We start from the raw sequence: 27,564 nt of genomic DNA, 5'->3' as shown, positions 1-27,564 counted from the left end.
CACAGCAGTCAGAGAAGAAAAAGAAATAAAAGAATCCAGATTGGAAAAGAAGAAGGAAAACCCTCACTGTTTGCAGATGACATGATCCTCTACATAGAAAACCCTAAAGAGTCCACCAGAAAATTACTAGAGCTGTGGTGATGGAGAAGATTCTTGAGAGTCCATTGGACTATAAGGAGATCCAACAAGTCCATGCTAAAGGAGATCAGTCCTGGGTGCTCATTGGAATGACTGATGTTGAAGCTGAAACTCCAATACTTTTGCCACCTGATGTGAAGAGTTGACTCATTTGAAAAGACCTTGATGCTTGGAAGATTGAGGGCAGGAGGATAAGGGATGACAGAGGATGAGATGGTTGGATGGCATCACCGATTCAATGGACATGGGTTTGGGTGGACTCTGGGAGTTGGTGATGGACAGGGAGGCCTGGTGTGCTGCAATTCATGGAGTCGCAAAGAGTCAGAAATGACTGAGTGACTGAACTGAATCAATGAATACAGTAAAGTTGCAGAATATAAAATTAACACACAGAAATCCCTTGCATTCCTATACACTAACAATGACAAAACAGAAAGAGAAATTAAGGAAACAACATTGCAAGAAAAAGAATGAAAACTTAGGAATAAATCTACCTAAAGAAACAAAAAAACCTATATATAGAAAACTATAAAACACTGATGAAAGAAATCAAAGATGACACAAATAGATGGATAAATACACCATGTTCATGGATCAGAAAAATCAATATAGTGAAAATGAGTATACTACCCAAAGAAATCTAGAGATTTAATGCAATCCCTATCAAGCTACCAACGGTATTTTTCAGAGAACTAGAATAAATATTTTCACAACTTGTATTGAAATACAAAAAAACCTCGAATAGCCAAAGCAATATTGAGAAAGAAGAGTGGAACTGGAGAAATCAACCTGCCTGACTTCAGGCTATACTACAAAGCAACTGTCATCAAGACAGTATGGTACCGGCACAAAGACAGAAACATAGGTTAATGGAACAAAATAGAAAGCCCAGAGATAAATCCACATACCTATGGACACCTTATCTTTGTCAAAGGAGGCAAGAATACACAATGGAGAAAAGATAATCTCTTTAACAAGTGGTGCTGGAAAAACTGGTCAACCACTTCTAAAAAAATGAAACTAGGACACTTTCTAACACCATACACAAAAATAAACTCAAAATTAATTAAAGATCTAAATATAAGACCAAAAACTATAAAAATCCTAGAGGAAAACTTAGGCAAAACACTCTCTCACATAAATCATAGCAGGCTCCTCAATGACCCACCTCCCAGAGTAATGGAAACAAAAGCAAAAATTACAAAATAGGACCTAATTAAACTTAAAAGCTTTTGCACAATGAAGGAAACTATAAGCAAGGTGAAAAGACAGCCTTCAGAATGGGAGAAAATAATAGCAAATGAAGTAACTGTCAAAGAATTAATCTCAATAATATACAAGGAACTCCTGCCACTCAATTCCAGAAAAATAAGTGACCCAATCAAAAAATGGGCCAAAGAACTAAAAAGACATTTCTCCAAAGAAGACATACAGATGGCTAACAAACATGTGAAAAGATGCTCAACATCACTCATTATCAGAGAAATGCAAATCAAAACCACAATGAGGTACCATCTTATGCCGGTCAGAATGGCTGCTATCAAAAAATCTATAAACAGTAAATTCTGGAGAGGCTGTGGAGAAAAAGAAACCCTCTTACACTGTTGGTGGGAATGCAAACTAGTACAGCCACTATGGAGAACAGTGTGGAGATTCCTTAAAAAACTGGAAATAGAACTGCCTTATGATCCAGCAATCCCACTGCTGGGCATACACACTGAGGAAACCAGAATTGAAAGAGACATGTCTACCCCAATGTTCATCGCAACACTGTTTACAATATCCAGGACATAGAAGCAACCTAGGTGTCCATCGGCAGACAAATGGATAAGAAAGCGGTGGTACATATACACAATGGAATATTACTCAGCTATTAAAATGAGTGCATTTGAATCAGTTCTAATGAGGTGGATGAAACTGGAGCCTAATATACAGAGTGAAGTAAGTCAGAAAGAAAAACACCAATACACTATATTAATGCATATATATGGAATTTAGAAAGATGGTAACGATGACCCTATATGTGAGACAGCAAAAGAAACACAGATGTAAAGAACAGACTTTTGGACTCTGTGTGAGAAGGCAAGGTTGGGATGATTTGACAGAATAGCATTGAAACATGTATATTATCATATGTGAAACAGATTGCCAGCCCAGGTTTGATGCATGAGACAGGGTACTCTGGGCTGGTGCACTGGGATGACCATGAGGGAGTGTATGGCAGGGAGGTGGAGGAAGGGTCAGGATGGGGAACACAGGTACAACCATGGCTAATTCATGTGAATGCATGGCAAAAAGCACCACAATACTGTAAAGTAATTAGCTTCCAATTAAAATAAATTTAAAAAATAAGAAAGCTGTGGTACATATACACAATGGAATATTACTCAGTCATTAAAAGGAATGCATTTGAATCAGTTCTAGTGAGATGGATGAAACTGGAGCCTATTATACAAAGTGAAGTAAGTCAGAAAGAAAAACACCAATACAGTATGGTGGTGCTGCTGCTAAGTCACTTTGGTCTTTTCCGACTCTGTGCGACCCCATAGACGGCAGCCCACCAGGCTCCCCCGTCCCTGGGATTCTCCAGGCAAGAACACTGCAGTGGGTTGTCATTTCCTTCTCCAATGCATGAAAATGAAAAGTGAAAGTGAAGTCGCTCAGTCGTGTCTGATTCTTCGCGACCCCATGGACTGCAGCCTACCAGGCTCCTCCGTCCATGGGATTTGCCAGGCAAGTGTACTGGAGTGGGGTGCCATTGCCTTCTCCTCCAATACAGGATACTCATGCATATATATGGAATTTAGAAAGATGGTAACAATGACCCTATATGTGAGACATCAAAAAACACACAGATGTATAGAACAGTCTTTTGGACTCTGTGGGAGAAGGTGAGGTTGGGATGATTTGAGAGAATAGCATTGGAACATGTATATTATCACATGTGAAACAGATTGCCAGTCCAATTTTGAAGCATGAGACAGGGTGCTCAGGGCTGGTACACTGGGATGACCCTGAGGGATGGGATGGGGAGGGAGGTGGGAGGGGGGTTCAGGATGGGGAACACATGTACACCCATGGCTGATTCATGTCAATGTATGGCAAAAACCACTACAATATTGTAAAGCAATTAGCCTCCAATTAAAATAAATTAATTAATAAAAAAAATAAATCTCTCTTCTGGGAACTCTTGCCATTCTATGTCCTGTATCCAAGAATTTCCTGCTCTAGGTAACTTCTATTAGTAGAATCATATAGTATTTGACCTTTGTAAAAACTTATTTCACTTATCTTAATTTTTTCAAGGTTCATCTGTGCTATGGCATGTGTCAGAATTTTCTTATTTCTTAAGGCTGAGTAATATTCTACTTGGAGAAGGCAATGGCACCCCACTCCAGTATTCTTGCCTGGAAAATCCCATGGATGCAGGAGCCTGGTGGGCTACAGTCCATGGGGTTGCAAAGAGTCGGACACGACTGAGCGACTTCACTTTCACTTTTCACTTTCATGCATTGGAGAAGGAAATGGCAACCCACTCCAGTATTCTTGCCTGGAGAATCCCAGGAATGGGGGAGCCTGGTGGGCTGCCATCTATGGGGTTACACAGAGTCGGACACGACTGAGGCGACTTAGCAGCAGCAGCAGCAGCAGCAATATTCTACTGTATGTATATGCACCACATTTTGCTTGTTGATTCATCTGTCAATGGACTCTTGTGTGCCTCCACCTTTTGACTGTTGAGAATAATGCTGCAATAACATGCATGTTCCAGTATCTCTTCAAGACCTTTCTTCCAACTTTTTTGGGTTTATACTCTAAAGTAGAATTTCTAGGTCATATGATAATTCTATCTTTAACTTTTCAGAGCAACCAACAAGTTGATTTCCATAGCAGCTGAACTATTTTACATTCCTATCAGCAATGAACAAGGATTCTAATTTCTCTACATCCTTGCCAACACTTGTCATTTTCTTTTTTCTCTTTTCTTTGATAGGAGACATCTTAAGGGGTGTGAGGTGGCATTTTAATAGAGTCTGAAAATAATATCTTGGTTTTAAACGTACTTAGAGTAATCCTAGGTATTTTCGAGGTCACAGGTAGGTAGCAACAGCTGTACCCATGTCCACATTTGCCTTCCTTTGGGTGCCATGTTGTGCATGCTTCTTGATAACAGGTATTTTAGAACATATTGCACCCACATTACAGGAAACACATTTGCCTGGATCGTTCTGTCTCATCTCCTCTCTGTTTCTCATCTCAAGAAGGTATTTTTCTGAGCTTCCTTTGATGGGCAGATAATTACTAAGTATATAAATAAAAACTCAAAATTATTTTTAAAATCAGCAAATCTGTCAAAGTAGAGGGGAGTATGATAGATGAGGACACAGGGCCTTTGTTTCCCTTCGCTATATACCTGGAGGATAGTAAATTCTCAGTAAATGTCACAGAATTTTGTTGAGTGAATTAACCACAAGGAATGACAGGAGTGTCTACCCATGCATATAATCCAGTCTCCAAACTCCCCCTGAAAGTTTTACTACTTTATGAAGAAGAGGAAAAGAGAACAGAATCAGAGCCCAGGAAGAGATGGCCAACTCAACACTCCACCATCACAGCAGGCACATATGGGTCTACATGGAGCACTTCACACTCACTGACCTATTTTTTCCTCACAACATATTGAGGGGGTGATACTGTTATCTGCTTCATAAGACAGAGCAAACAAAGGTACACAGAGACAAAATTCTGAGTTCCCTGCTCTTCCTTATTATTCTGTACTGCCTCCCTGGTGAAAATTATTCATTAATGGCTAAATTGTCAAAGTCTCCCCAAAGCATCTATATGTCCTGTGATTCTCAAAGCCCCACAATTTCACAGAAAGTTCTCCAAGGAGATAACCACTTTAAAAAGATGTCCTCATTTCCCACAGTAAAATTACATCTGTAAGACACTTTGTTTCTCTATAGGAACCTCTTCAGCTCTAAGCAAACCATTCATCCTTCTTTTCTCATAATTATGTGATTATCAGTTGATAAAATTGTGGAAATTGAGGAAGTCTGAGTCCAGAAATCTATCTCAGTAAGTTATTAAATCACATGCACACTAAACTAACAAATGAACAACAACAACAACAAAACCCAAAACCTGGTATCTGATGAAAGTTACTGTTGAAAATACCTGCTGCTAAATATATGCTCTACTGGGGAAAAAAGGATCAACTCATTCACTTAACTTGAAAAGACCAATCAAATTAAAAGCACTTAAACTTTAGATGCCTTATAAAAATAACATGTGAGAGTGTTCTGCTATGCATACCTGAAGTGCAACTGACATTTTCTTCCTTAAATCGTGAAGCCCAATACTGGTTGTCAAGATGTCATCAATATAAATGTCACCTTCAGGATCTGACAATCTAAAAAGGGCAGCAATGAGGGAACTTTTTCCAGCTCCTGTTCTTCCCACGATGCCAAACTGTAAAGAGACCCAGGGGGATGAAGAATTAACAGTATGCACAAAACACAGGACAACCCTGATTGTTGAAGATGAATTTTAAAAGTTCTAATATAAAAATAATAGTCTATAAGTTTCTTAAGCAAGGCCCTGCTGACATTTTGGATCAGATAATTCATTGTTGATGGTCAGGAGCCTGTCCTGTATATTGTAGGATGCTTAAAAGTAGCCATGAACCCGCTAGATACAAGATGCAACGCCCAAAATTGTGGCAACCAAATGTGGCAGAAATTCACAAATGTCCCTGATTGAGACCACCATCATCCGAAGAATAGGTTCAGTTCAGTCGCTAGGTCGTGTCCGACTATTTGCGACCCCATGTATCGCAGCACGCCAGGCCTCCCTGTCCATCATCAACTCCCGGAGTTCACTGAGACTCAATTCCATTGAGTCAGTGATACCATCCAGCTATCTCATCCTCTGTTGTCCCCTTCTCCTCTCGCCCCCAATCCCTCCCAGCATCAGAGTCTTTTCCAATGAGTCAACTCATGAGGTGGCCAAAGTACTGGAGTTTCAGTTTCAGCATCATTCCTTCCAAAGAAATCCTAGGGCTGATCTCCTTCAGAATGGACTGGTTGCATCTCCTTGCAGTCCAAGGGACTGTCAAGAGTCTTCTCCAACACCACAGTCCAAAAGCATCAATTCTTCAGGGCTCAGCCTTCTTCACAGTCTAACTCTCACATCCATACATGACCACAGGAAAAACCATAGCCTTGACTAGATGGACCTTTGTTGGCAAAGTAATGTCTCTGCTTTTGAATATGCCATATAGGTTGGTCATAACTTTCCTTCCAAGGATTAAGCATCCTTTAATTTCATGGCTGCAGTCACCATCTGCAGTGATTTTGGAGCCCAGAAAAATAAAATCTGTAACTGTTTCCACTGTTTCCCCATCTATTTCCCATGAAATGATGGGACTGGAGGCCATGATTTTCGTTTTCTGAATGTTGAGCTTTAAGCCAACTTTTTCACTCTCCACTTTCACTTTCATCAAGAGGCTTTTAGTTCCTCTTCACTTTCTGCCATAAGGGTGGTGTCATCTGCATATCTGAGGTTATTGATATTTCTTCTGGCAATCTTGATTCCAGCTTGTGTTTCTTCTAGTCCAGCATTTCTCATGATGTACTCTGCATAGAAGTTAAATAAGCAGGGTGACAATATACAGCCTTGACGTACTCCTTTTCCTATTTGGAACCAGTCTGTTGTTCCATGTCCAGTTCTCACTGTTGCTTCCTGACCTGAATACAAATTTCTCAAGAGGCAGATCAGGTGGTCTGGTATTCCCATCTCTTTCAGAATTTTCCACAGTTGATTGTGATCCACACAGTCAAAGGCTTTGGCATAGTCAATAAAGCAGAAATAGATGTTTTTCTGGAACTCTCTTGCTTTTTCCATGATCCAGCGGATGTTGGCAATTTGATCTCTGGTTCCTCTGCTTTTTCTAAAACCAGCTTGAACATCAGGAAGTTCACGGTTCACATATTGCTGAAGCCTGGCTTGGAGAATTTTAAGCATTACTTTACTATCATGTGAGATGAGTGCCATTGTGCGGTAGTTTGAGCATTCTTTGGCATTGCCTTTCTTTGGGATTGCAGTGTAAACTGCCCTTTTCCAGTCCTGTGGCCACTGCTGAGATTTCCAAATTTGCTGGCATATTGAGTGCAGCACTTTCACAGCATCATCTTTCAGGATTTGAAATAGCTCAACTGGAATTCTATCACCTCCACTAGCTTTGTTTGTTGTAATGCTTTCTAAGGCCCACTTGACTTCACATTCCAGGATGTCTGGCTCTAGGTCAGTGATCACACCATCGTGATTATCTGGGTCGTGAAGATCTTTTTTGTACAGTTCTTCTGTGTATTCTTGCCATCTCTTCTGAATATCTTCTGCTTATGTTAGGTCCATACCATTTCTGTCCTTTATTGAGCCCATCTTTGCATGAAATGTTCCTTTGGTATCTCTGATTTCCTTGAAGAGATCTCTAGTCTTTCCCATTATGTTGTTTTCCTCTATTTCTTTGCACTGATCAATGAAGAACGCTTTCTTATCTCTTCTTGCTATTCTTTGGAACTCTGCATTCAGATGTTTATATATTTTCTTTTCTCCTTTGTTTTTTGCTTCTCTTCTTTTCCGCTATTTGTAAGGCCTCCCCAGACAGCCATTTTGCTTTTTTACATTTATTTTCCATGGGGATGCTCTTGATCCCTGTCTTCTGTACAATGTCACAAACCTCATTCTGTAGTTCATCAAGCACTCTATCTATTAGATCTAGGCCCTTAAATCTATTTCTCACTTCCACTGTATAATCATAAGGGATTTGATTTAGGTCATACCTGAATGGTCTAGTGGTTTCCCCTACTTTCTTCAATTTCAGTCTAAATTTGGCAATAAGGAGTTCATGGTCTGAGCCACAGTCAGCCCCTGGTCTTATTTTCACTGACTGTATAGAGCTTCTCCATCTTTTGCTGCAAAGAATATAATAATATGATTTTGGTGTTGACCATCTGGTGATGTCCATGTATAGAGTTTCTCTTGTGTTGTTGGAAGAGGGTGTTTGTTTTGACCAGTGCATTTTCTTGGCAAAACTCTATTAGTCTTTGCCCTGCTTCATTCCATATTCCAAGGCCAAATTTGCCTGTCACTCCAGGTGCTTCTTGACTTCCTACTTTTGCATTCCAGTTCCCTATAATGAAAAGGACATCTTTTTTGGGTGTTAGTTCTAAAAGGTCTTGTAGGTCTTCATAGAACCATTCAACTTCGGCTTCTTCAGCATTACTGGTTGGGGCATAGACTTGGATTACTGTGATATTGAATGGTTTGACTTGGAAACAAACAGAGATAATTCTGTCGTTTTTGAGATTGCATCCAAGTACTGTATTTTGGGCTCTTTTGTTGACCATGATGGCTACTCCATTTCTTCTGAGGGATTCCTGCCCGAAGTAGTAGATATAATGAGCATCTGAGTTAAATTCACCCATTCCAGTCCATTTGAGTTTGCTGATTCCTAGAATGTCAACATTCACTCTTGCCATCTTTTGTTTGACCACTTCCAATTTGCCTTGATTCATGGACATGACATTCCAGGTTCCTATGCAATATTGTTCTTTACAGCATCGGACCTTGCTCCTATCACCAGTCGCATCCACAGCTGGGTATTGTTTTTGCTTTGGCTCCATCCCTTCATTCTTTCTAGAGTTATTTCTCCACTGATCTCCAGTAGCCTACTGAGCACCTACTGACCTGGGGAGTTTCTCCTTTAGTATCCTATCATTTTACCTTTTCATACTGTTCATGGGGTTCTCAAGGCAAGAATACTGAAGTGGTTTGCCATTCCCTTCTCTAGTGGACCACTTTCTGTCAGATTTCTCCACCATGACCCACCCATCTTGGGTTGCCCCACGGGCATGGCTTAGTTTCATTGAGTTAGACAAGGCTGTGGTCCTAGTGTGACTAGACTGACTAGTTTTCTGTGAGTATGGTTTCTGTGTGTTTGCCCTCTGATGCCCTCTTGCAACACCTACCGTCTTACTTGGGTTTCTCTTACCTTGGGCGTGGGATATCTCACAGCATCAAATTGTTAGCTATTATAAATATTCTGTGTTAAATATCCTTGAAGCTAAATATTTGCAAACAACCTTAATCATTTCCTTCACAAAAATTCTCAGATGTGGAATTGCTGAGAGTCATGTATGAACCCCTTGAAAAGCAAGATCAAACCAGTCAATCCTAAAGGAAATCAGGCTTGAATATTCATTGGAAGAACTGATGCTGAAGCTCTAATACTTTGGCCACCTGACACAAAGAATCAATGCATTGGAAAACACCCTAATGCTGGGAAAGATTGAAAGCAGGAGGAGAAGGGGACAACAGAGGATGAGATGCCTGGCTGGCATCACTGATACAAAGAGCATGAATTTGGGCAAACTGCAGGAGATGGTGAGGGACAGAGAAACCTGGTGTGTGTCAATCCATGGGGTCATGAAGAGGCAGACACGACTAGGCGACTGAACAACAACAACAAAGTATGAATATTTTCAGAGGAAGCTGTTAAGCTGCTAACCTACCTTCCAAAAGTGCAATACCATTTTCTACTACCACCTATTTCGCTGCATGCTCACAAATCCAGCTGTTATAGCTTTGTTTTAATTGACATAAATTTGATTCCAAAAAGTGGAATCACTTTCCCAGGATGTCTTGCTGGAGGCATAACAGCTTAACCTCCTTCATGTACACGAGTCAGCTTCCTTGGCATCACTAGGTAGTGGTGAAGGTTGAATGCAAAAGTGTGTGTTACACACTTAGTAGTTCATTTTCCTGAATGCTTTGCAGGTGTCTAGGTCTTCATTCACTGGATCAGGGCATCATGCTTTTGCTTATGCTGGTCCTACCTCCTGGAATGCCTTTCACATACATTTCCACCTGCTGAAACCCTAGCCACACACCACTAAGTCTGTCTCATATGCCTAATTCCTTGAAAATGCTCTCCCTGTCCCCTCATGTGGACTTGTTCCAACTCTAACAGAAGTTATGTCATTTTTAATAAACATCTACAAAAATTATGACCTCGTTCTAGCTTACAAAGCTAATATAGTCATTTTCTTATTTCTTCAACCAGACTGTTTATGTTGACATCAGGATCTCTAATGGACTTGATTTTTTCTTATTTGTATTACCTGTGGTGTCCTGAGACAAAGAAACTTCCATGGGAGCTGAGATTTTTAACTCAGGCCAGAGAAATTTATGGAAAATCTATTACCATATTATTTAGATATTAGATAAATCAGAGACAGACACAGCAGATCAATCCTACAGCCATAAATAAAACCTCAAATGGCCAACACCTCATTCTCATGGGACAGACAACACCTTCCACAGCATAAGTGTTTATGGTCATTTTACACCCTATGAAAAAAGTGACCATTTTTGTCCAAGCATTTACTCTGGGTGCTTTTACATGCCTTATCTTGTTTAAATTGTACATAAACTCTGCAGGTTACAATCTATCACTTCCATTTTGTTTAAGATAATATTGAGGCTTAGATGAATTTGTCTGAATATCAGAGCCCATAAGTAGCAGGATGGGACTCAAATCCATGTCTATTGGCCTCTTTTCCATTTGCTGATGGGCCTCCTTATCCCCTGGATGGCCTGACACATTATCATGTGCCTCTGTGCAGCTAGAACAGAGAAAGTGGGGAGAAGTGTAGCTGCAGTTAAAGGAATAGGCCTACTATAGAGATCTTATGGTCAGAGAGTTAAAGCATGATGTGGACACAGGCATACATATGGTGAATAAGAGCAAAGAGGGTACCTGAGGGCAGGTGGACCAGCTGTCAGAAAGACCCAGCACCCACAGCCGGATTGAGAGAGAAATCTGCAGCTAAGTGGGACACTTGATGCCTGGGGAACAGGCTAAACAGACCTCATGCCCTGCTTGGGGCAGCAAGACTCATTTTTTATCCCATCAGGTGGTGAAACAGCCACAAATACACTGCTGCACTGGGCTGTCTCTGACTCCAGATTCAGGCAGGGCTGAGCCTGTGGGAAATCCCTTCAGTCCCTGCAGGAAGCTGGTATGGGGAAGGACAGAAAACAGGATGAAAACTGTAATGAAGACAGACTGCACTGGAAAGATGCAAACAAATGCAGTGGAATCACACAGAATTAGATTATAATGCAAAGGTGCAATTTACAGAGCATCAGTTCAGTTCAGTTCAGTTGCTCAGTCATGTCCAGCTCTTTGCAACCCCATGGACTGCAGCACTCGACTTACCTGTCCATCTCCAACTCCCAGAGCTTATTCAAACTCATGTCCATCAAGTTGGTGATGCCATTCAACCATCTCATAAAAGCATAAAAGTAAGTAAATCTAGTGGCACAGAACATTCTAGAGCCTCTTGCTCAGTTGCAACAGAGATTTGGGAATTCTCGAGTTCAATTTCAAACTGTCAAAGGACATTTCTTGGGAATCATAGGTTATCACTCATCAAAAACTGCCCATGGGATAGAAAGGAGGAGGTCATGTTCAGATGCAAAGCTGAGTCAAGAGGTCTGGGTGAGCCTGAGACTCTGCATTTCTAAGAAGCTCCAGGAGAGGCAGGTGCTGCTAGCCCTGGTACCACCATCTGAGTCACAGGGAACTAGAAGCCAGCAGGAGAACAGGGGCAATCTGGAAGTGAGGGGGGCAGTTTTTAAGAAAATATTACACAAAAAAGGAAAAAAAATAGGAAATTAATATTTTTGCACATTATAGCATGGTCTACTAAGCGTCTGTAAAAATGTATCATCCAAATAATACCTGTGAGCAAAAGCAAAGCAAAATCAATCTACCTCAAGAGCTGGAAAATACTTTATTCCCCAGGACTCTCTAAAATGATCAACCACAAAAATCATCTAAATGAACAAAACAGCCCATGTTCAGACTCTCACCAGGAAGTCTAGGGTCCTATTTACCTTATGTTGATTTTTTTTTTTTTTTTAGTATTTTATTTTTTATTTTTAATTTTTTAAAATTTTATTTTATTTTTAAACTTTACATAATTGTATTAGTTTTGCCAAATATCAAAATGAATCCGCCACAGGTATACATGTGTTCCCCATCCTGAACCCTCCTCCCTCCTCCCTCCCCATACCATCCCTCTGGGTCGTCCCAGTGCACTAGCCCCGAGCATCCAGTATCCTGCATCGAACCTGGACTGGCAACTCGTTTCGTACATGATATTTTACATGTTTCAATGCCATTCTCCCAAATCTTCCCACCCTCTCCCTCTCCCACAGAGTCCATAAGACTGTTCTACACATCAGTGTCTCTTTTGCTGTCTCGTACACAGGGTTATTGTTACCATCTTTCTAAATTCCATATATATGCGTTAGTATACTGTATTGATGTTTTTCCTTCTGGCTTACTTCACTCTGTATAATAGGCTCCAGTTTCATCCACCTCATTAGAACTGATTCAAATGTATCCTTATGTTGATTTTTTTTTTCTGTTTGGCTGTGCTGCGTCCTGATTGCTTTGCCCAAGCTGTCTCTAGCTGTGACAAGTGGGGGCTACTCCTGCAGTCCACTGGTGGGTTGAAATCATTTCATGAACACACTGCCTGGATATCATCTCCAAACACAGAAATGAAACTAACAGTGATACCGTGAGTGGACCAAGGCACAGATCAAAAGTCAAGTTATTAATTCAGTCTCCAAATTCAATTTTCCCTCAAACATTTTAGAATCTCGATAATCCTATGATTTGCAGGTTAAGGAAGAATAAGAATCTGTTATTTTCCTATATTGTACTACAAAGTATCTTAGATAATTCATATTTTATGGTTTGGGGAAAATTTAAGACAAGTGCAGGTGAACAGAATTATATTTACAACAGAAAATCTTACAGACACACTATCTGATAGTAAGTAAATATCACCTACAGTGCTCTCAGGGAAAAGATTCTATCAGGACCTGGGGTTAATGTTTTCCTGACACAGCAGTTCACGTTTTTCCTGACCTACAGTGGAACTGGAAATAATTAGGAGGGGGCTTTTGCCCTGTGACTAACTGAAACTGCTCCCTAGTTAGCATTTGGGCATTAAATTGAATATTCTTTCATGTTACAAGGGTTTAATTCATTAAATTACAGCTACAGTCCATTAGATGGATCTGGGGTGTTAAGAGTTTTAAAGAACAGTTCTTTCAGTTATTGATGGAGTTGTCTTGTATGTGTGTGTGTGTTTGTGTGTGTGTTGGTTCCTGCTTGCTCACACTTGTGTTACTCACTCACCCTCACAGCCAGCAGTCCCTCAGCACCCTGTCTGTGCCCTGCAGAATGCCACTTTCTGGGAACAAAAATGAAAACAAGATGCTCACTGATTTTAAAAAGCTTCAAGGTTCTGTGAGATACAGATCCCAAGGTACAAAGCATGTCACAGGTGCTATCTTTTATTTTAATCATGATAAAATTCAACTAACCATTTTTAAGTGGACAGTTTGGTGTTCAGTACATTCACACTGCTGTGCAACCAAGCTTGAGAATTTTTTTTTTCTACTTCATAAAACTGAAATTCTTACCCATTATGCAAACAACTCCCCATTTTCCCTCCCCCCAGTCCCTGGAGACCACCATCCTACTTCCTGTTTTCTTGAATTTGACTACTCTAGGAATCAGAGTATTCATTCCTTTTGTGTCTGGCTTATTTCATTTAGCACAATGGCATCAAAGTTTATCTACAGGTCAGAATTTTCTTCCTTTTTAAGGCTAAATTTTAAGTATTTAGTTCCTTCCAACTTTTGGCTGCTATGAACATAGGTATACCATAAACGCTATCTTAACAGTATACATAACACACTAAGGAAGAACTGAGAGTCTCGAAGATGCATTAGAGTTGACTCAGAAAATGGAGAGAGTTTCACCATCCAGATGACAGAGGGCCTGGGTCTCTGAGGCTGAGGGGTAGCGTGTGCACTGGGAACAGGGAGGACGTGGTGCTTTCAGAGAAACTACACACAATCCGAGTGCAGGTATGTGTATGTCAGACATACTGGCTGCAGAGGGAGGTGGGGAAGAGCTTCCTAACACCTCATCTGTTCTGGCTTAGTATCTTCTTCAAGATTCTGTCCTGGTCCCAGCTGAGGGCCTCAAACTGAGTGTGGAAGGAACATCACCAGACACATGGATGCTGACCAGTCCAGGTCACAAGCCTCTCTGCCATCTCCCACACAGATCTTCTCTGCTCCCTTCAATTTGCTTTTGACTTTGAACCAATCTCTAATCCCTGCCTCAATCTGAGGCCCTGGTTCCTCACTACTGACTGGGTCATTATTTAAGCTCTTCTCTGGTACACACGCTCACCCCACAGCCCCTGCTGGAGTGGACTTGAGGCTATGCTATGGTTCCAGCAGCAGCTCACCCAGGCCAGTAAGGATCAGATCTGGGCTAAGAAAGAATCAGCCTGTGAGGGGAGGGCAGGGGGCTGGCAGCTCAGTGTGGGTGAGTGGAGGACAAGGCTACAGGAAGGGACAGGGAAGGAGGCTGCAACCAGAGTGCACCATGGAAGGAAGAGAAGATTTCAGAAATACAAACAAGAAAAAAATAGAAAGGAGTGCGATATTGGAGAGTTAGGGCCAGGAAGACAAGGTTGACGTCCCAGACTTTGTGTGAATAATCAGGTGTCACATATAGTGTTGAGTCAGGTTAAGATGGGGCCCTGGTCCCAGGGCCCATCAACCACCATGAGGGAGCTCACAACACAGGGTAAAAATTGCAGGGATCCCCAGTCCATGGTCAGTTTCCAAGAAGGATTCACCTACAATGTCACTGATCTAATCTGCATCCATTAGGACAGACACACTGACAGATTCCCCTGACACACTGACAAGGAAGCCAAAAGCGGATGTAGTGTGAAATCTTCAGCTGGATTTTAAAAAGGCAAATGGATTAAACTAACCTTTCGTCCTGGATGAATGTATGCATACACATTCTTCAATACCAGAGGCCCATCTGACTTATGCCTGAAGTTCACATTGATAAAGGAAATTAGTCCTTCGTTGGGCCAGGATGGTGGTGGACGATACTCGAGTTCCCAGGATGCTTCTTTCTCAAGGTCTGTGTATTCAATCACCCTTTCTACTGAAATCATCTGAAACACATATGACATCTCATGAGTTAGTATCAGAGGGTCTTGTTGATATATGTACAGAGACTGTAAATGGAACCTTCTGCTTTTATATGGTTCAGAATATCCCAGGTCTCAGCATCCACAAAGGACAGAAGTAGGAGTCTGATGAGGCCTTAGACGATTAGCAAATTTGTTCATCATCTTCAACACTTTTATTACAACTACTTCCTTCAATTTTATATTAAAGCTAAAAGAATTAGAGAAATGAATGGCAAAATTTTACTGATCCACCTTTTACATCTGAATAAAAAACAAGCAGTTTTTCTAAGAAAAAACACTTATGGACACCAATCAGTATGTGTGGCTACAGAAGGGCCACATGTTACAGATGAGCAGAACTGGACAGTCATCAAACCTCATTTTAATAATCAGTCACTTTCTACTCTGTTAGAGGAAAGAAATGGAAAAACTTCATTTTTATTGTTTTTCTCCCTTTAGGAGAAGGTACAAATATTCAAAAGAGTATAATTTACTTATTGACTAAGGCCTCTTAAACAACCATGACTCCACACCTTAGAGAGCACACTCTGAGGGAGCCTATCCTATCAGGAAGAAGGGCCACCAGCAAATTCAGGTGTTCAACATACACAAGAATAAATGCTAAAATGTGGGAGGGGTGAAGGAACATAGTAATTAAATAAACCTCAAAATACTGGATTCTTTTATTTTACCAAAAATAAGGAATTACCCATTAAGAAACAAATATAAACAAACTGCTAAGAAATTAGTTTATATTGTTTCCAGAATTTCAGAACCTCCCTCTTACAGAGACATTTATTGTATTTGAAGACAGTTTGTGATGAATATAAAACCTTCTGATATGGCATACATATGACTGAAAAAAATATGTATATATTTTATTTTACATTAACTTTGAGCACATGGAACATGAAAATGAAAGTCGCTCAGTCCTGTCTGACTCTTTGCAATCCCATGGACTGTAGCCTGCCGGGCTTCTCTGTCCATGGGGATTCTCCAGACAAGAATACTGGAGTGGGTAGCCATTCCCTTCCCAAGGGGATCTTCCCAAACCAAGGATTGAGTCTGAGTCTCCAGTGGCTCCTGCATTGCAGGTGGATTATTTACCATCAGAGCTACCAGGGAAGCCCTTAAACAGATGGAGGAGAATGTAAAAAACTTTGTAAAATTAAGTAAAAATAACAGTTTTTATTATTTTACATAAGATTTGCTTTTATGCCATTTAACAGCAAGGAGACCTGGAAAGGCTAAGAACAGAAAGATAAACATTACCATGTTCTCAACTTCGGCACTTTGCCTCACGCACCACTGGAACATCCCCATGAGTGTGAGAGTGAGAGACAGGACCAGGCCAACCTGCCCGAGATCCAAAGCTAAATGAGGAAGAAGAGGAATAAAGTCAGTCTCCTTCTCAACCCCTCACACAGGTCTTTCTGTCACTCTACAAAGAAGACTCCTTTATTTTTATGATTTTTATTGGAGTATAGTTGATTTATAAAGTTGTGTTAGTTTCAGGTATACAGTAAAGTGAATTAGCCAGACATATATGTAATCTGCCCTTTTAAAATTATTTTCCCATATACATCATTACAGAGTATTAAATAGAGTTCCCTGTGCAATACAGTAGGTCGTTTTTAGTTACATATTTTATATATAGCAGTGAGAAGACTCCTTTATAATATTGAAATCATTTGCATGTAATGATAGCATTACTCATAATATCATTTCTGTTGTATGAGACAATACATTAAAAAAATTTTAAAACCCACTGTGCAGGACTTCCCTGGTGGTCCAATAGCTAAGACTTCAAGCTCCCAGGGCAGGGGTTCCAGGTTCAATTCCTAATCAGGGAACTAGACTCCACATGCCACAACTAAGAGTTCACTTGCTGGAGCTAAAGTCCTGCCTGTCACAACTAAGACTGAAGATCCCCAGTGCCCCAGCTAACACCCAGTACAGCCAAATGAATAAGTAAATTTTTAAAAATATTATGAATTTAGGAAGAACTAACAAAGTTGTTGTTGTTCAGTCACTAAGTCATGTCTGACTCTGTGTCCCCATGGACTGCCGCACACCAGGCTTCCCAGTCCTTCATTATCTCCCGGAGTTTGCTCAAATTCATGTCCATTGAGTTGGTAATGCTATCTCACCCTCTGCCACCCTCTGCCTTCAGTCTTTCCCAGTATCAGGGTCTTTTCTAATGAGTCAGCTCTTTGCATAAGGTGGTCAAAGTATTGGAGCTTCAGTATCAGTTCTTCCAGTGAATATTCAGGGTTGATTTCCCTTAGGATTGACTGGTTTGATCTCCTTACAAACAGTCCAAAGGACTCTCAACACCATAGCTTGAAAGCATCAATTCTTCAGCCCTCAGCTTTCTTAATGGCCCAACATGTAAATCTGTTGACAACTCTTACACAACTACCTGAGAAACATAGCTTTCACTTATACAGACCTTTGTTGGCAAAGTGATGTCTCTGCTTTTTATTTTCTTATTTTTTATTTTTGCTATTTTTTATTTTTAATATACATTTATTTTAATTGGAGGCTAGTTACTTTACAATATTGTATTGGTTTTGACATACATTGACATGAATCTGCCATGGGTGTACATGTGTTCCCCTCCTGAACCCCCCTCCCACCTCCCTCCCCATCCCATCTCTCTGGGTCATCCCAGTGCACCAGCCCAGAGCATCCTGTATCATGCATTGAACCTGGACTGGCAATTCATTTCACATATGATAATATACAGGTTTCAATGTCATTCTCCCAAATCATCCCACCCTTGCCCTCTCCCACAGAATCCAAAAGACTGTTCTATACATCAGTGTCTCTTTTGCTGTCTCGAATACAGGTTTATCGTTACCATCTTTCTAAATTCCATATATATGTGTTAGTATACTGTTTTGGTATTTTTCTTTCTGGCTTACTTCACTCTGTACAATAGGCTCCAGTTTCATCCACCTCATTAGAACTGATTCAAATGTATTCTTTTTAAAGACTGAGTAATACTCCATTGTGTATATGTACCACAGCTTTCTTATCCATTTGTTTGCTGATGGACATCTAGGTGGTTTCCATGTCCTGGCTATTATAAACAGCACTGCGATGAACATTGGGGTACATGTGTCTCTTTCAATTCTGGTTTCCTCGGTGTGTATGCCCAGCAGTGGGATTGCTGGGTCATATAGCAGTTCTATTTCCAGTTTTTTAACGAATCTCCACACTGTTCTCCATAGTGGCTGTATTAGTTTGCATTCCCACCAACAGTGTAAGAGGGTTCCTTTTTCTCCATACCCTCTCCAGCATTTATTGCTTTGTAGATTTTTGGATAGCAGCCATTCTGACTGGCGTGAAATGGTACCTCACAGTGGTTTTGATTTGCATTTCTCTGATAATGAGTGATGTTGAGCATCTTTTCATGTGTTTGTTAGCCATCTGTATGTCTTCTTTGGAGAAATGTCTTTTTAGTTCTTTGGCCTATTTTTTTATTGGGTTGTTTATTTTTCTGGAATTAAGCTGTAGGAGTTGCTTGTATATTTTTGAGATTAATTCTTTGTCAGTTGCTTCATTTGCTATTATTTTCTCCCCTGAAGGCTTTCTTTTCACCTTGCTTAGAGTTTCCTTTGTGTGCAAAAGCTTTTAATATTAATTAGGTCCCATTTGTTTAGTTTTGCTTTTATTTCCAATATTCTGGGAGGTGGGTTACAGAGGATCCTGCTGTGATTTATGTCGGAGAGTGTTTTGCCTATGTTCTCCTCTAGGAGTTTTATAGTTTTTGGTCTTACATTTAGATCTTTAATTAATTTTGAGTTTATTTTTGTGTATGGTGTTAGAAAGTGTTCTGGTTTCATTCTTTTACAAGTGGTTGACCAGTTTTTCCAGAACCACTTGTTAAAGAGATTGTTTTTTTCTCCATTGTATATTATTGCTTCCTTTGTCAAAGATAAGGTGTCCATAGGTATGTGGATTTATCTCTGGGCTTTCTATTTTGTTCCACTGGTTTATGTTTCTGTCTTTGTGCCAGTACCATACTGTCTTGATGAATGTGGCTTTGTAGTATAGCCTGAAGTCAGGCAGGTTGATTTCTCCAGTTCCATTCTTCTTTCTCAGGATTGCTTTGGCTATTCGAGGTTCTTGTATTTCCATAATATTCTGTCTAGATTTGTCATAGTTTTCCTTTCAAGAAGCAAACGTCTTTTCATTCATGGTTGCAGTCATAGTTCACAGTGATTTTTTGGACCCAAGAAAATAAAATCTGTCACTGCTTTCAATTTTACCCCAGATGGGACCAGATGCCATGATATTAGTTTTTTGAATGTTGAGTTTTAAGCCAGCTCTTCCACTGTGCTCTCTCATTTTCATCAAGAGGCTCTTTAGTTCCTTTTCACTTTCTGCTATTAGAGTGGCATCATCTGCATATCTAGGGTTATTGATGTTTCTCTCAGAAATCTTGATTCCAGCCTGGCATTTTGCATGATGTTTTCTTCATATAAGTTAAATAAACATAATGACAATATACAGCCTTGTCATACTCCTTTCCCAATTTTGAACCAGTCCATTGTTTCACAATTCTAACTGTTTCTTCTTGACCTGCATACAGGTTTGTCAGGAGACAGGTACAGTGGACTGGTATTCCTATCTCTTTCAGAATTTTCCAGTTTATTGTGATCTACACAGTCAAAGCCTTTAACATAGTCAAATAAGTAGATGTTTTTCCGGAATTTCCTTGCTTTCTCTATGATCCAGTAAATGTTGGCAATTTGATTTCTGGTTCCTCTGCCTTTTCTAAACCCAGCTTATATAGCTGGAAGTTCCTGGTTAATGTACTGTTGAAGTCTTGTTTGAAGGAATTTGAGTATAACCTTACTAGTATGCAGAATGAGCGCGATTGCATGATTGTTTGAACATTCTTTGGCATTGCCTTTCTTTGGGATTGGTATGAAAATTGACTTTTTCCAATCCTGTGGCCACTCCTGAGTTTTCCAAATTTGCTGGTATATTGAGTGCAGCACTTCAACCGAATCATCTTTTAGGATTTTAAATAGCTCAGTTGGAATTCCATTACCTTCACTAGCTTTGCTCATAGTAATGCTTTGAAGTTAAGGACCACTTGACTTCACACTTCAGGATGTCTTGCTCTGGGTGAGTGACCACACCGTTGTGTTTATCCAGGTCATTAAAATATATTTTGTACAGTTCGTCTGTGTATTCCTGCCACCTCTTCCTAATCTCTTCAGCTTCTGTTAGGTCCTTACCATTTTTGTCCTTTATCATATTAATCCCACCTGGATTGAGATACACTTGGCAGTATAATATAGGTGAAGATGTCATTGTTCAGATTTTTGTCCTTATGCTTCAATTATAATTATGTAATTTCACTTTCTATGTCCAATGTAGCTGCAGTTGAAATCACAAAAACAAGGCAGTGGGTTTTAAGAGCCAGTACTTTTAAATCTAAAATATTACTTTCATTTTTCCATTATTAAACACTGTGGTTCAGGGTTATTGCTATGGATAGTGAGGGATAATGAATTCATGGCATATAATCCAAAAACTGCTCACCTGGGACCCACATAGTAGGGGATACTGTTTTTGCCACAGAGAATCTTTCTCACCCCAGTACACCAGACCCCTACAACAAAGAGATCCAAGTAGCCCAAAAGCTAAAACCTAAAACCTAAGCTGTATCTGGTTCTCTCAATCCAACTAATGGACACTACCTGGAATCTTCAGAAGGTAATCTTGCTACAGTTATGTAGACCTCAACCCATTCAAAGAAAGAGAAAAAGATAAAAGATCTCAATGAAGACCTACTGCAAGCAAACAAGCAAACTACTCAAAGCAGTCTACAGATTCAATGCAATCCCTATCAAATTAACCAATGGCATTTTTCACAGAATTAGAACAAAATTTATATTTTGTATGGAAACACAAAATCCCATGAATAGCCAATGTAATCTTGGGGAAAATGAAGAAGAAAAATGAAGGTAGGAGGAATCATGCTCCCTGTCTCCAGAGTATACTACAAAGCTACAGTAATTAAAGCAGTATGCTACTGGCACCAAAAACAGAAATATAGATCAACAGAACAGGACAAAAGTCCAGAGATAAACCCATGCATCTGTGGTCACCTATTGTAAAGAAGGCAAGAATATACAATGGAGAAAAGACAGTTTCTTAAATAACTGGTATGGAGAAAACTGGACAGCTACATGTAAAAGAATAAAATTAGAATGCTCCCTAACACCATACACAAAAACAAACTCAAAATGGATTACAGACATAAATGTAAGACCAGGCACTACAAAACTTAAATGAAAACCGGGAGAACACTCTCTGACATAAATTGAAGCAAGCTTTTTTTTTTTTTTGACCCATATCCTAATGAAAATAAAATAAAATAAAACCTAAAGAAACAGAACCCAATTAAGCTTAAAAGCTTTTGAACAGCAAGGAAAACCATAAAAAATACCAAAGACAACCTGCAGAATAGGGGGTAATATTTGAAAATGAAGTGACTGACAAGGGATTACTCTTCAAAATACACAAATGGTTCACTGCAGTTCACTATCAAAAATAAAAATACAACAAAATTTTAAAAATAGACAGAATATTAAAACAGACATTCTTTAAAGAAGACATACAGATAGCCAAAAGCACATGAAAAGATGGCCAACATCTCTAATTATTAGAGAAATGCATATCAAAACTATGGTGAAAAAAATGAAAAATAAAAGCAAAAAACTACTGTGAGGTCTTACCTCACACCAGTCAGAATGACCATCATCAAAAAGTCTACAAATAATAAATATTGAAGAGGATGTGGAGAAAAGGGAACTCTCATATACTCTTGGTAGGAATGTAAACTGGTACAGCCACTAAGGAGAACAATTTGGAGGTTCCTTTAAAAACTAAAAATAGAGCTACTATATGATCCAGCAATCCCACTCCTGAGTATATATCCAGAGGAAAACATAATTCCAAAATATACATCCACCCTTATGTTCACTGCAGCACTATTCACAATGCTAAGACATGGAAGCAACCTAAATGTCCATCAACAGAGAAAAGGATAAGGAAGATGTGATGCCATACATACAATGGAATATTACCCAACCATACCAAAGGGTGAAATAATGCCATTTGCAGCAACATGGCTGGACCTATAGATTTTCATACTGAGTGAAGTACATCAGAGAAAAATAGAATATGATACTGCTTACATATGGAATCGGAGAAGGCAATGGCACCCCACTCCAGTACTCTTGCCTAGAAAATCCCATGGATGGAGGAGCCTGGTAGGCTGCAGTCCATGGGGTCGCTAAAAGTCAGACACGACTGAGCGACTACACTTTTACTTTTCACTTTCATGCATTGGAGAAGGAAATGGCAACCCACTCCAGTGTTCTTGCCTGGAGAATCCCAGGGACTGTGGAGCCTGGTGGGCTGCCATCTATGGGGTCGCACAGAGTTGGACATGACTGAAGTGACTTAGCAGCATATACGGAATATAACAGAAGGCTAAAACTGAACTTATTTATAAAATAGAAGTAGAGTAACAATGTAGAAAACAAATTTATGGTTACCAGGGGATATGGGAGGGGAGGGATAAATTGGAAGACTGGGATTAACAAATTCATACTATTATATACAAAATATTAAAATAGATAGATAATAAGAAACTACTGGAAAAGGTCAATTTTCATTCAAATCCCAAAGAAAGGCAATGCCAAAGAATGCTCAAACTACTGCACAATTGCACTAATTTCACACGATAGTAAAGTAATGCTCAAAATTCTCCAAGCCAGGCTTCAGCAATATGTGAACCGTGAACTTCCTGATGTTCAGGCTGGTTTTAGAAAAGGCAGAGGAACCAGAGATCAAATTGCCAACATCTTCTGGATCATGGAAAAAGCAAAAGAGTTCCAGAAAAACATCTATTTCTGCTTTATTGACTATGCCAAAGCCTTTGACTGTGTGAATCACAATAAACTGGAAAATTCTGAAAGAGATGGGAATACCAAACCACCTGATCTGCCTCTTGAGAAATTTGTATGCAGGTCAGGAAGCAACAGTTAGAAGTGGACATGGAACAACAGACTGGTTCCAAATAGGAAAAGGAGTATGTCAAGGCTGTATATTGTCACCCTGCTTATTTGACTTATATGCAGAGTACATCATGAGAAATGCTGGACTGGAAGAAGCACAAGCTGGAACCAAGATTGCCGGGAGAAATATCAATAACCTCAGATAGGCAGATGACACCACGCTTATGGCAGAAAGTGAAGAGGAACTAAAAAGCCTCTTGATGAAAGTGAAAGTGGAGAGTGTAAAGATGGCTTAAAGCTCAACATTCAGAAAACGAAGATCATGGCATCCAGTCCCATCACTTCATGGGAAATAGATGGGGAAACAGTGGAAACAGTGTCAGACTTTATTTTTCTGAGCTCCAAAATCACTGCAGATGGTGATTGCAGCCATGAAATTAAAATATGCTTACTCCTTGGAAGGAAAGTTATGACCAACCTAGATAGCATATTCAAAAGCAGAGACATTACTTTGCCAACACAGGTTCATCTAGTCAAGGCTATGGTTTTCCATTGGTCACGTATGGATGTGAGAGTTGGACTGTGAAGAAGGCTGAGTGCTGAAGAATTGATGCTTTTGAACTGTGGTGTTGGAGAAGACTCTTGAGAGTCCCTTGGACTGCAAGGAGATCCAACCAGTCCATTCTAAAGGAGATCAGTCCTGGGTGTTCTTTGGAAGGACTGATGCGGAAGCTGAAACTCCAGTACTTTGGCCACCTCATGCGAAGAGTTGACTCATTGGAAAAGACTCTGATGCTGGGAAGGATTGGGGGCAGTGGGAGAAGGGGATGACAGAGGATGAGATGGCTGGATGGCATCACTGACTTGATGGACGTGAGTCTGAGTGAACTCCGGGAGTTGGTGATGGACAGGGAGGCCTGGCGTGCTGCAATTCATGGGGTCACAAAGAGTTGGACACGACTGAGTGACTGAACTGAACTGACTGTAAAGTACAGAGACCTCTGTAATAACCTATATATGAAAAGAATCTTAAAAATAGTGGATATATCATGAGAAACGCTGGGTTGGAGGAAGCACAATCTGGAATAAAGATTGCCAGGAGAAATATCTTTAACCTCAGATATGCAGATGACACCAACTTTATGGCAGAAAGTGAAGAACTATAGAGCCTCTTGAGGAAAGTGAAAGAAGAGAGTGAAAAACTTGGCTTAAAACTCAACATTCAGAAAACTATGATCATGGCATCCAGTCCCATCACTTCATGGCACATAGATGGGGAAACAGTGGAAACAGTGTCAGACTTTATTTTGGGGGGCTCCAAAATCACTGCAGATGGTGACTGTAGCCATGAAATTAAAAGACACTTTCTCCTTGGAAGGACAGTTATGACCAACCTGGACAGCATATTAAAAAGCAGAGACAGTACTTTGTCAACAAAGGTCCGTCTTGTCAAGGCTATGATTTTTCCAGTGGTCATGTATGGATGTGAGAGTTGGACTGTGAAGAAAGCTGAGCACCAAATAATTGATGCTTTTGAACTGTGGTGTTTGAGAAGACTCTTGAGAGTCCCTTGGACTGCAAGGAGATCCAACCAGTCCATCCTAAAGGAGATAAGTTCTGGGTGTTTATTGGAAGGACTGATGTTGAAGCTGAAACTCCAATACTTTGGCCACCTGATGCGAAGAGCTGACTCATTGGAAAAGACCCTGATGCTAGGAAAGATTGAGGGCAGGAGGAGAAGAGACAACAGGGGATGAGATGGTTGGATGGCATTATCATCTCGATGGACATGGGTTTGGATATACTCCTGGAGTTGGTGATGGATAGGGAGGCCTAGCAAGCTGCGGCTCATGGGTTGCAAAGAGTCAGACACAACTGAGTGACTGAAATGAACTGATAGCAGACTTTGCTATACAAAGTCTATACATCAGAAACTTTGACTTTGCTATACATCAGAAACTAAGACAACAGGGTAAACAAACTAAACCCCAATAAAATTTAAAATAAAAATGAAAGAATGGCCTGAGTGAGCTAATGCAGGGGCCCAAGGCACCACAGGTCTGCTGGAGCAGGCATGTTCATACCTGGTCTTTGCTCCTGGGGATTTCTAAAGTCAAAAACAGAAATTCTTTTCTAAATGAAAATTCATTTGAAGTATTAATCAAAATGCAAATTACTAAAAAATACATGCACCACAATGTTTATGGGGGTATGGAAAAAGAATCTTTAAAAAGTGGATATATGTATAACAGATTCACTTGGCTGTACACCTGAAGCTAACACACTGTAAATCAACCACATGCCAAAAAAATTTTTAATGGTCTCAACAAGGACCTACTGTAAATAAATAAGTAAGTGGAAAAAAAGATAAAAGTTCTCATCAAGACACAAATGACTTCACGTGGACCACACTGTGGATTCACATTCTGCAGAGACTTTAATACAATCCATTAGAACCAAAGAGTATATATTAGACAAGAAGACAAGAGTTTAATAACTACAAACAAGCTATAAACTGTAACCATATCACAAATATTCACATGTGTACTTACTTTCTACCAGAATCAGGGCCCCAAAGGCAACAACAGTGACAAAGATGGCACAGATGACATCCAGATACACAGCGAGCCATTGGGACATCGTCAAAAGCAGGAACCAAGCCTCTGTTTTATGAATCATAATAAGTGTAATACATAAACAGAAAAACCATGTTAGCTGCTTCTCACGCGGGACAGCATTTTCTCAGTTTAGCTACAGAAGACTTTACACAAGGTAGGACAGCAAAGTTACACACCCAAGAAACCTGAAGATTCCAGAAAACTAGATTCTAACACAAGACAATGTATGGGACACACAGGACTCAGTCCAGGGAGCATGCACTGAAAAGGTCAACCCACAGGTTATCAACAGAAATACAATCACAATCACAAGAAGGAAGATGGAAAAATCATCTCATCAGTGCATTTCTTGCAGTGCTGGGTCTCAGCATGAAGATCATCCTCTCACGGGGCCAACTGCTCCCAGCTCTCACACAGCAGAGAGCATAGCTCACACTGTTTCCAGAATGTTCTGCCCTCATTACAGGGCCCTGCGTTGTTTATTCTTAGGATCCAGTGTCTATATGACCATCAGCTAACAGGATCTGCATATGACTTTCAAAATGCAATTTTATCTTCAAAATACAATAATAATTGAAAAGTTTGGCTTGAATTTTATATACTTAGAGAAAATCCTGAATTTTCTACCTAGGGAAAAAATACTTCACTGATAAAAACATAATCAAGTGGGTAGCAAATCAGGAAATTATTTTCCTCAATCACTTCTGCCAGAGTCAGCAAACCACAGCCTGAAGGGAAAAAACAGCCACCACCTGGTTCTGTAAATAAAGTTTTATTGGAACACAGGTACAGCCATTTGCTGATGTATTATCTTTGCCTGTCTTTGTGCCACAACAGCAAAGGTAAGTAGTTGCAAGAGATACAGTATAGCACACAAAGCCTACAATATTTTCTATCTGGATCTTTGCAAAAAAGAATTTGCAAAAAAAAAAAAAAAAAGTTTGCTGACTCTTGCCCTAAAGAGACAGAAGTCCACAGGGCACGGTGACTCAAAGACAATGCAAGCCAGTCAGGAGAGAAAAGCTGGGGATGACAGGGAAGAAGGGAGCACAGAGGGGATGCTGAGAGGAAGGGGTGGGGGAGGCAGGTATGCAGAGAGGGGATAAGGGGAGGCACAGAGAGAGATGCTGGCCAGCCAGGCCACCCGAGATGGAGTCAGCCTCAGAAGGCAGCAGATCTTATCCTTAGAAATCATCTACAGAAACTTACAGACCTGAGTGCAAATCCTGGTGTGCGTCGAACACTTCCTGAAACTTCTGTTCAGCTCTGTATGCCCGGATTGTCCAGAGTCCCCGGAAAGAAGATGCTAAGTGGGAAAACACCGGGCTCTGTGCTGGGGAAGCAGAGACAAACACATGACAGAGAAAGTCAGGGAGGCGGGATGCGAGGAAACCACTGCCTTCTGGGGTCTGTGGTCACACATCCCGCCAAAGGGAATCCTCCATGTGACCCTCAAACTCCTGCTCACACCACACTTCACTTTAATGACATGGGAATGAAAGATTCTCCTTGAAACTATCTTTGATCAAATTCAAATCACAGATAGATTTAGATAAAGAAATTCTTGTTCTTTCATCAGGATACTCTAAAAACATGCCTCCATCT

The 27,564-nt window shown here is 40.2% G+C and overlaps 1 protein-coding gene across 1 annotated transcript; it reads right to left on the bottom strand.

Annotated features, from left to right (window-relative positions):
• Positions 1 to 4,734: 4,734 nt before the first annotated feature.
• LOC147361880 (ATP-binding cassette sub-family C member 4-like) lies at positions 4,735 to 25,998 on the bottom strand. The gene is made up of 5 exons (XM_086328422.1): positions 25,894 to 25,998; positions 16,566 to 16,666; positions 15,084 to 15,275; positions 5,455 to 5,610; positions 4,735 to 4,797 (listed from the first exon to the last, which is right to left on the bottom strand). Exons 1-5 carry the CDS (start codon positions 25,979 to 25,981, stop codon positions 4,735 to 4,737), a joined length of 600 nt encoding a protein of 199 aa, XP_086184548.1. The 5' UTR covers positions 25,982 to 25,998.
• Positions 25,999 to 27,564: the final 1,566 nt, after the last annotated feature.

Source organism: Bos grunniens, chromosome 12 (genome assembly GCF_055505025.1).
Source record: "Bos grunniens cultivar Pamir isolate PY7600 chromosome 12, Bosgru_T2T1.0, whole genome shotgun sequence".
Lineage (NCBI taxonomy): Eukaryota > Metazoa > Chordata > Mammalia > Artiodactyla > Bovidae > Bos > Bos grunniens.
Note: the sequence above shows the minus strand (reverse complement) of the source record. Positions and strands in the feature narration are given on the sequence as shown.

Bases quoted from the DNA above. Each gene is read 5' to 3' on its own strand.
- LOC147361880 (XM_086328422.1), bottom strand. From the start codon at position 25,981: ATGTCCCAATGGCTCGCTGTGTATCTGGATGTCATCTGTGCCATCTTT. The intron at 15,276-16,565 runs GTAATGTTTATC...TATGTGTTTCAG, and splicing joins GTGCCGAAGTTGAGAACATG to ATGATTTCAGTAGAAAGGGT. The intron at 5,611-15,083 runs GTTAGTTTAATC...GTCTCTTTACAG, and splicing joins ACATTCATCCAGGACGAAAG to TTTGGCATCGTGGGAAGAAC.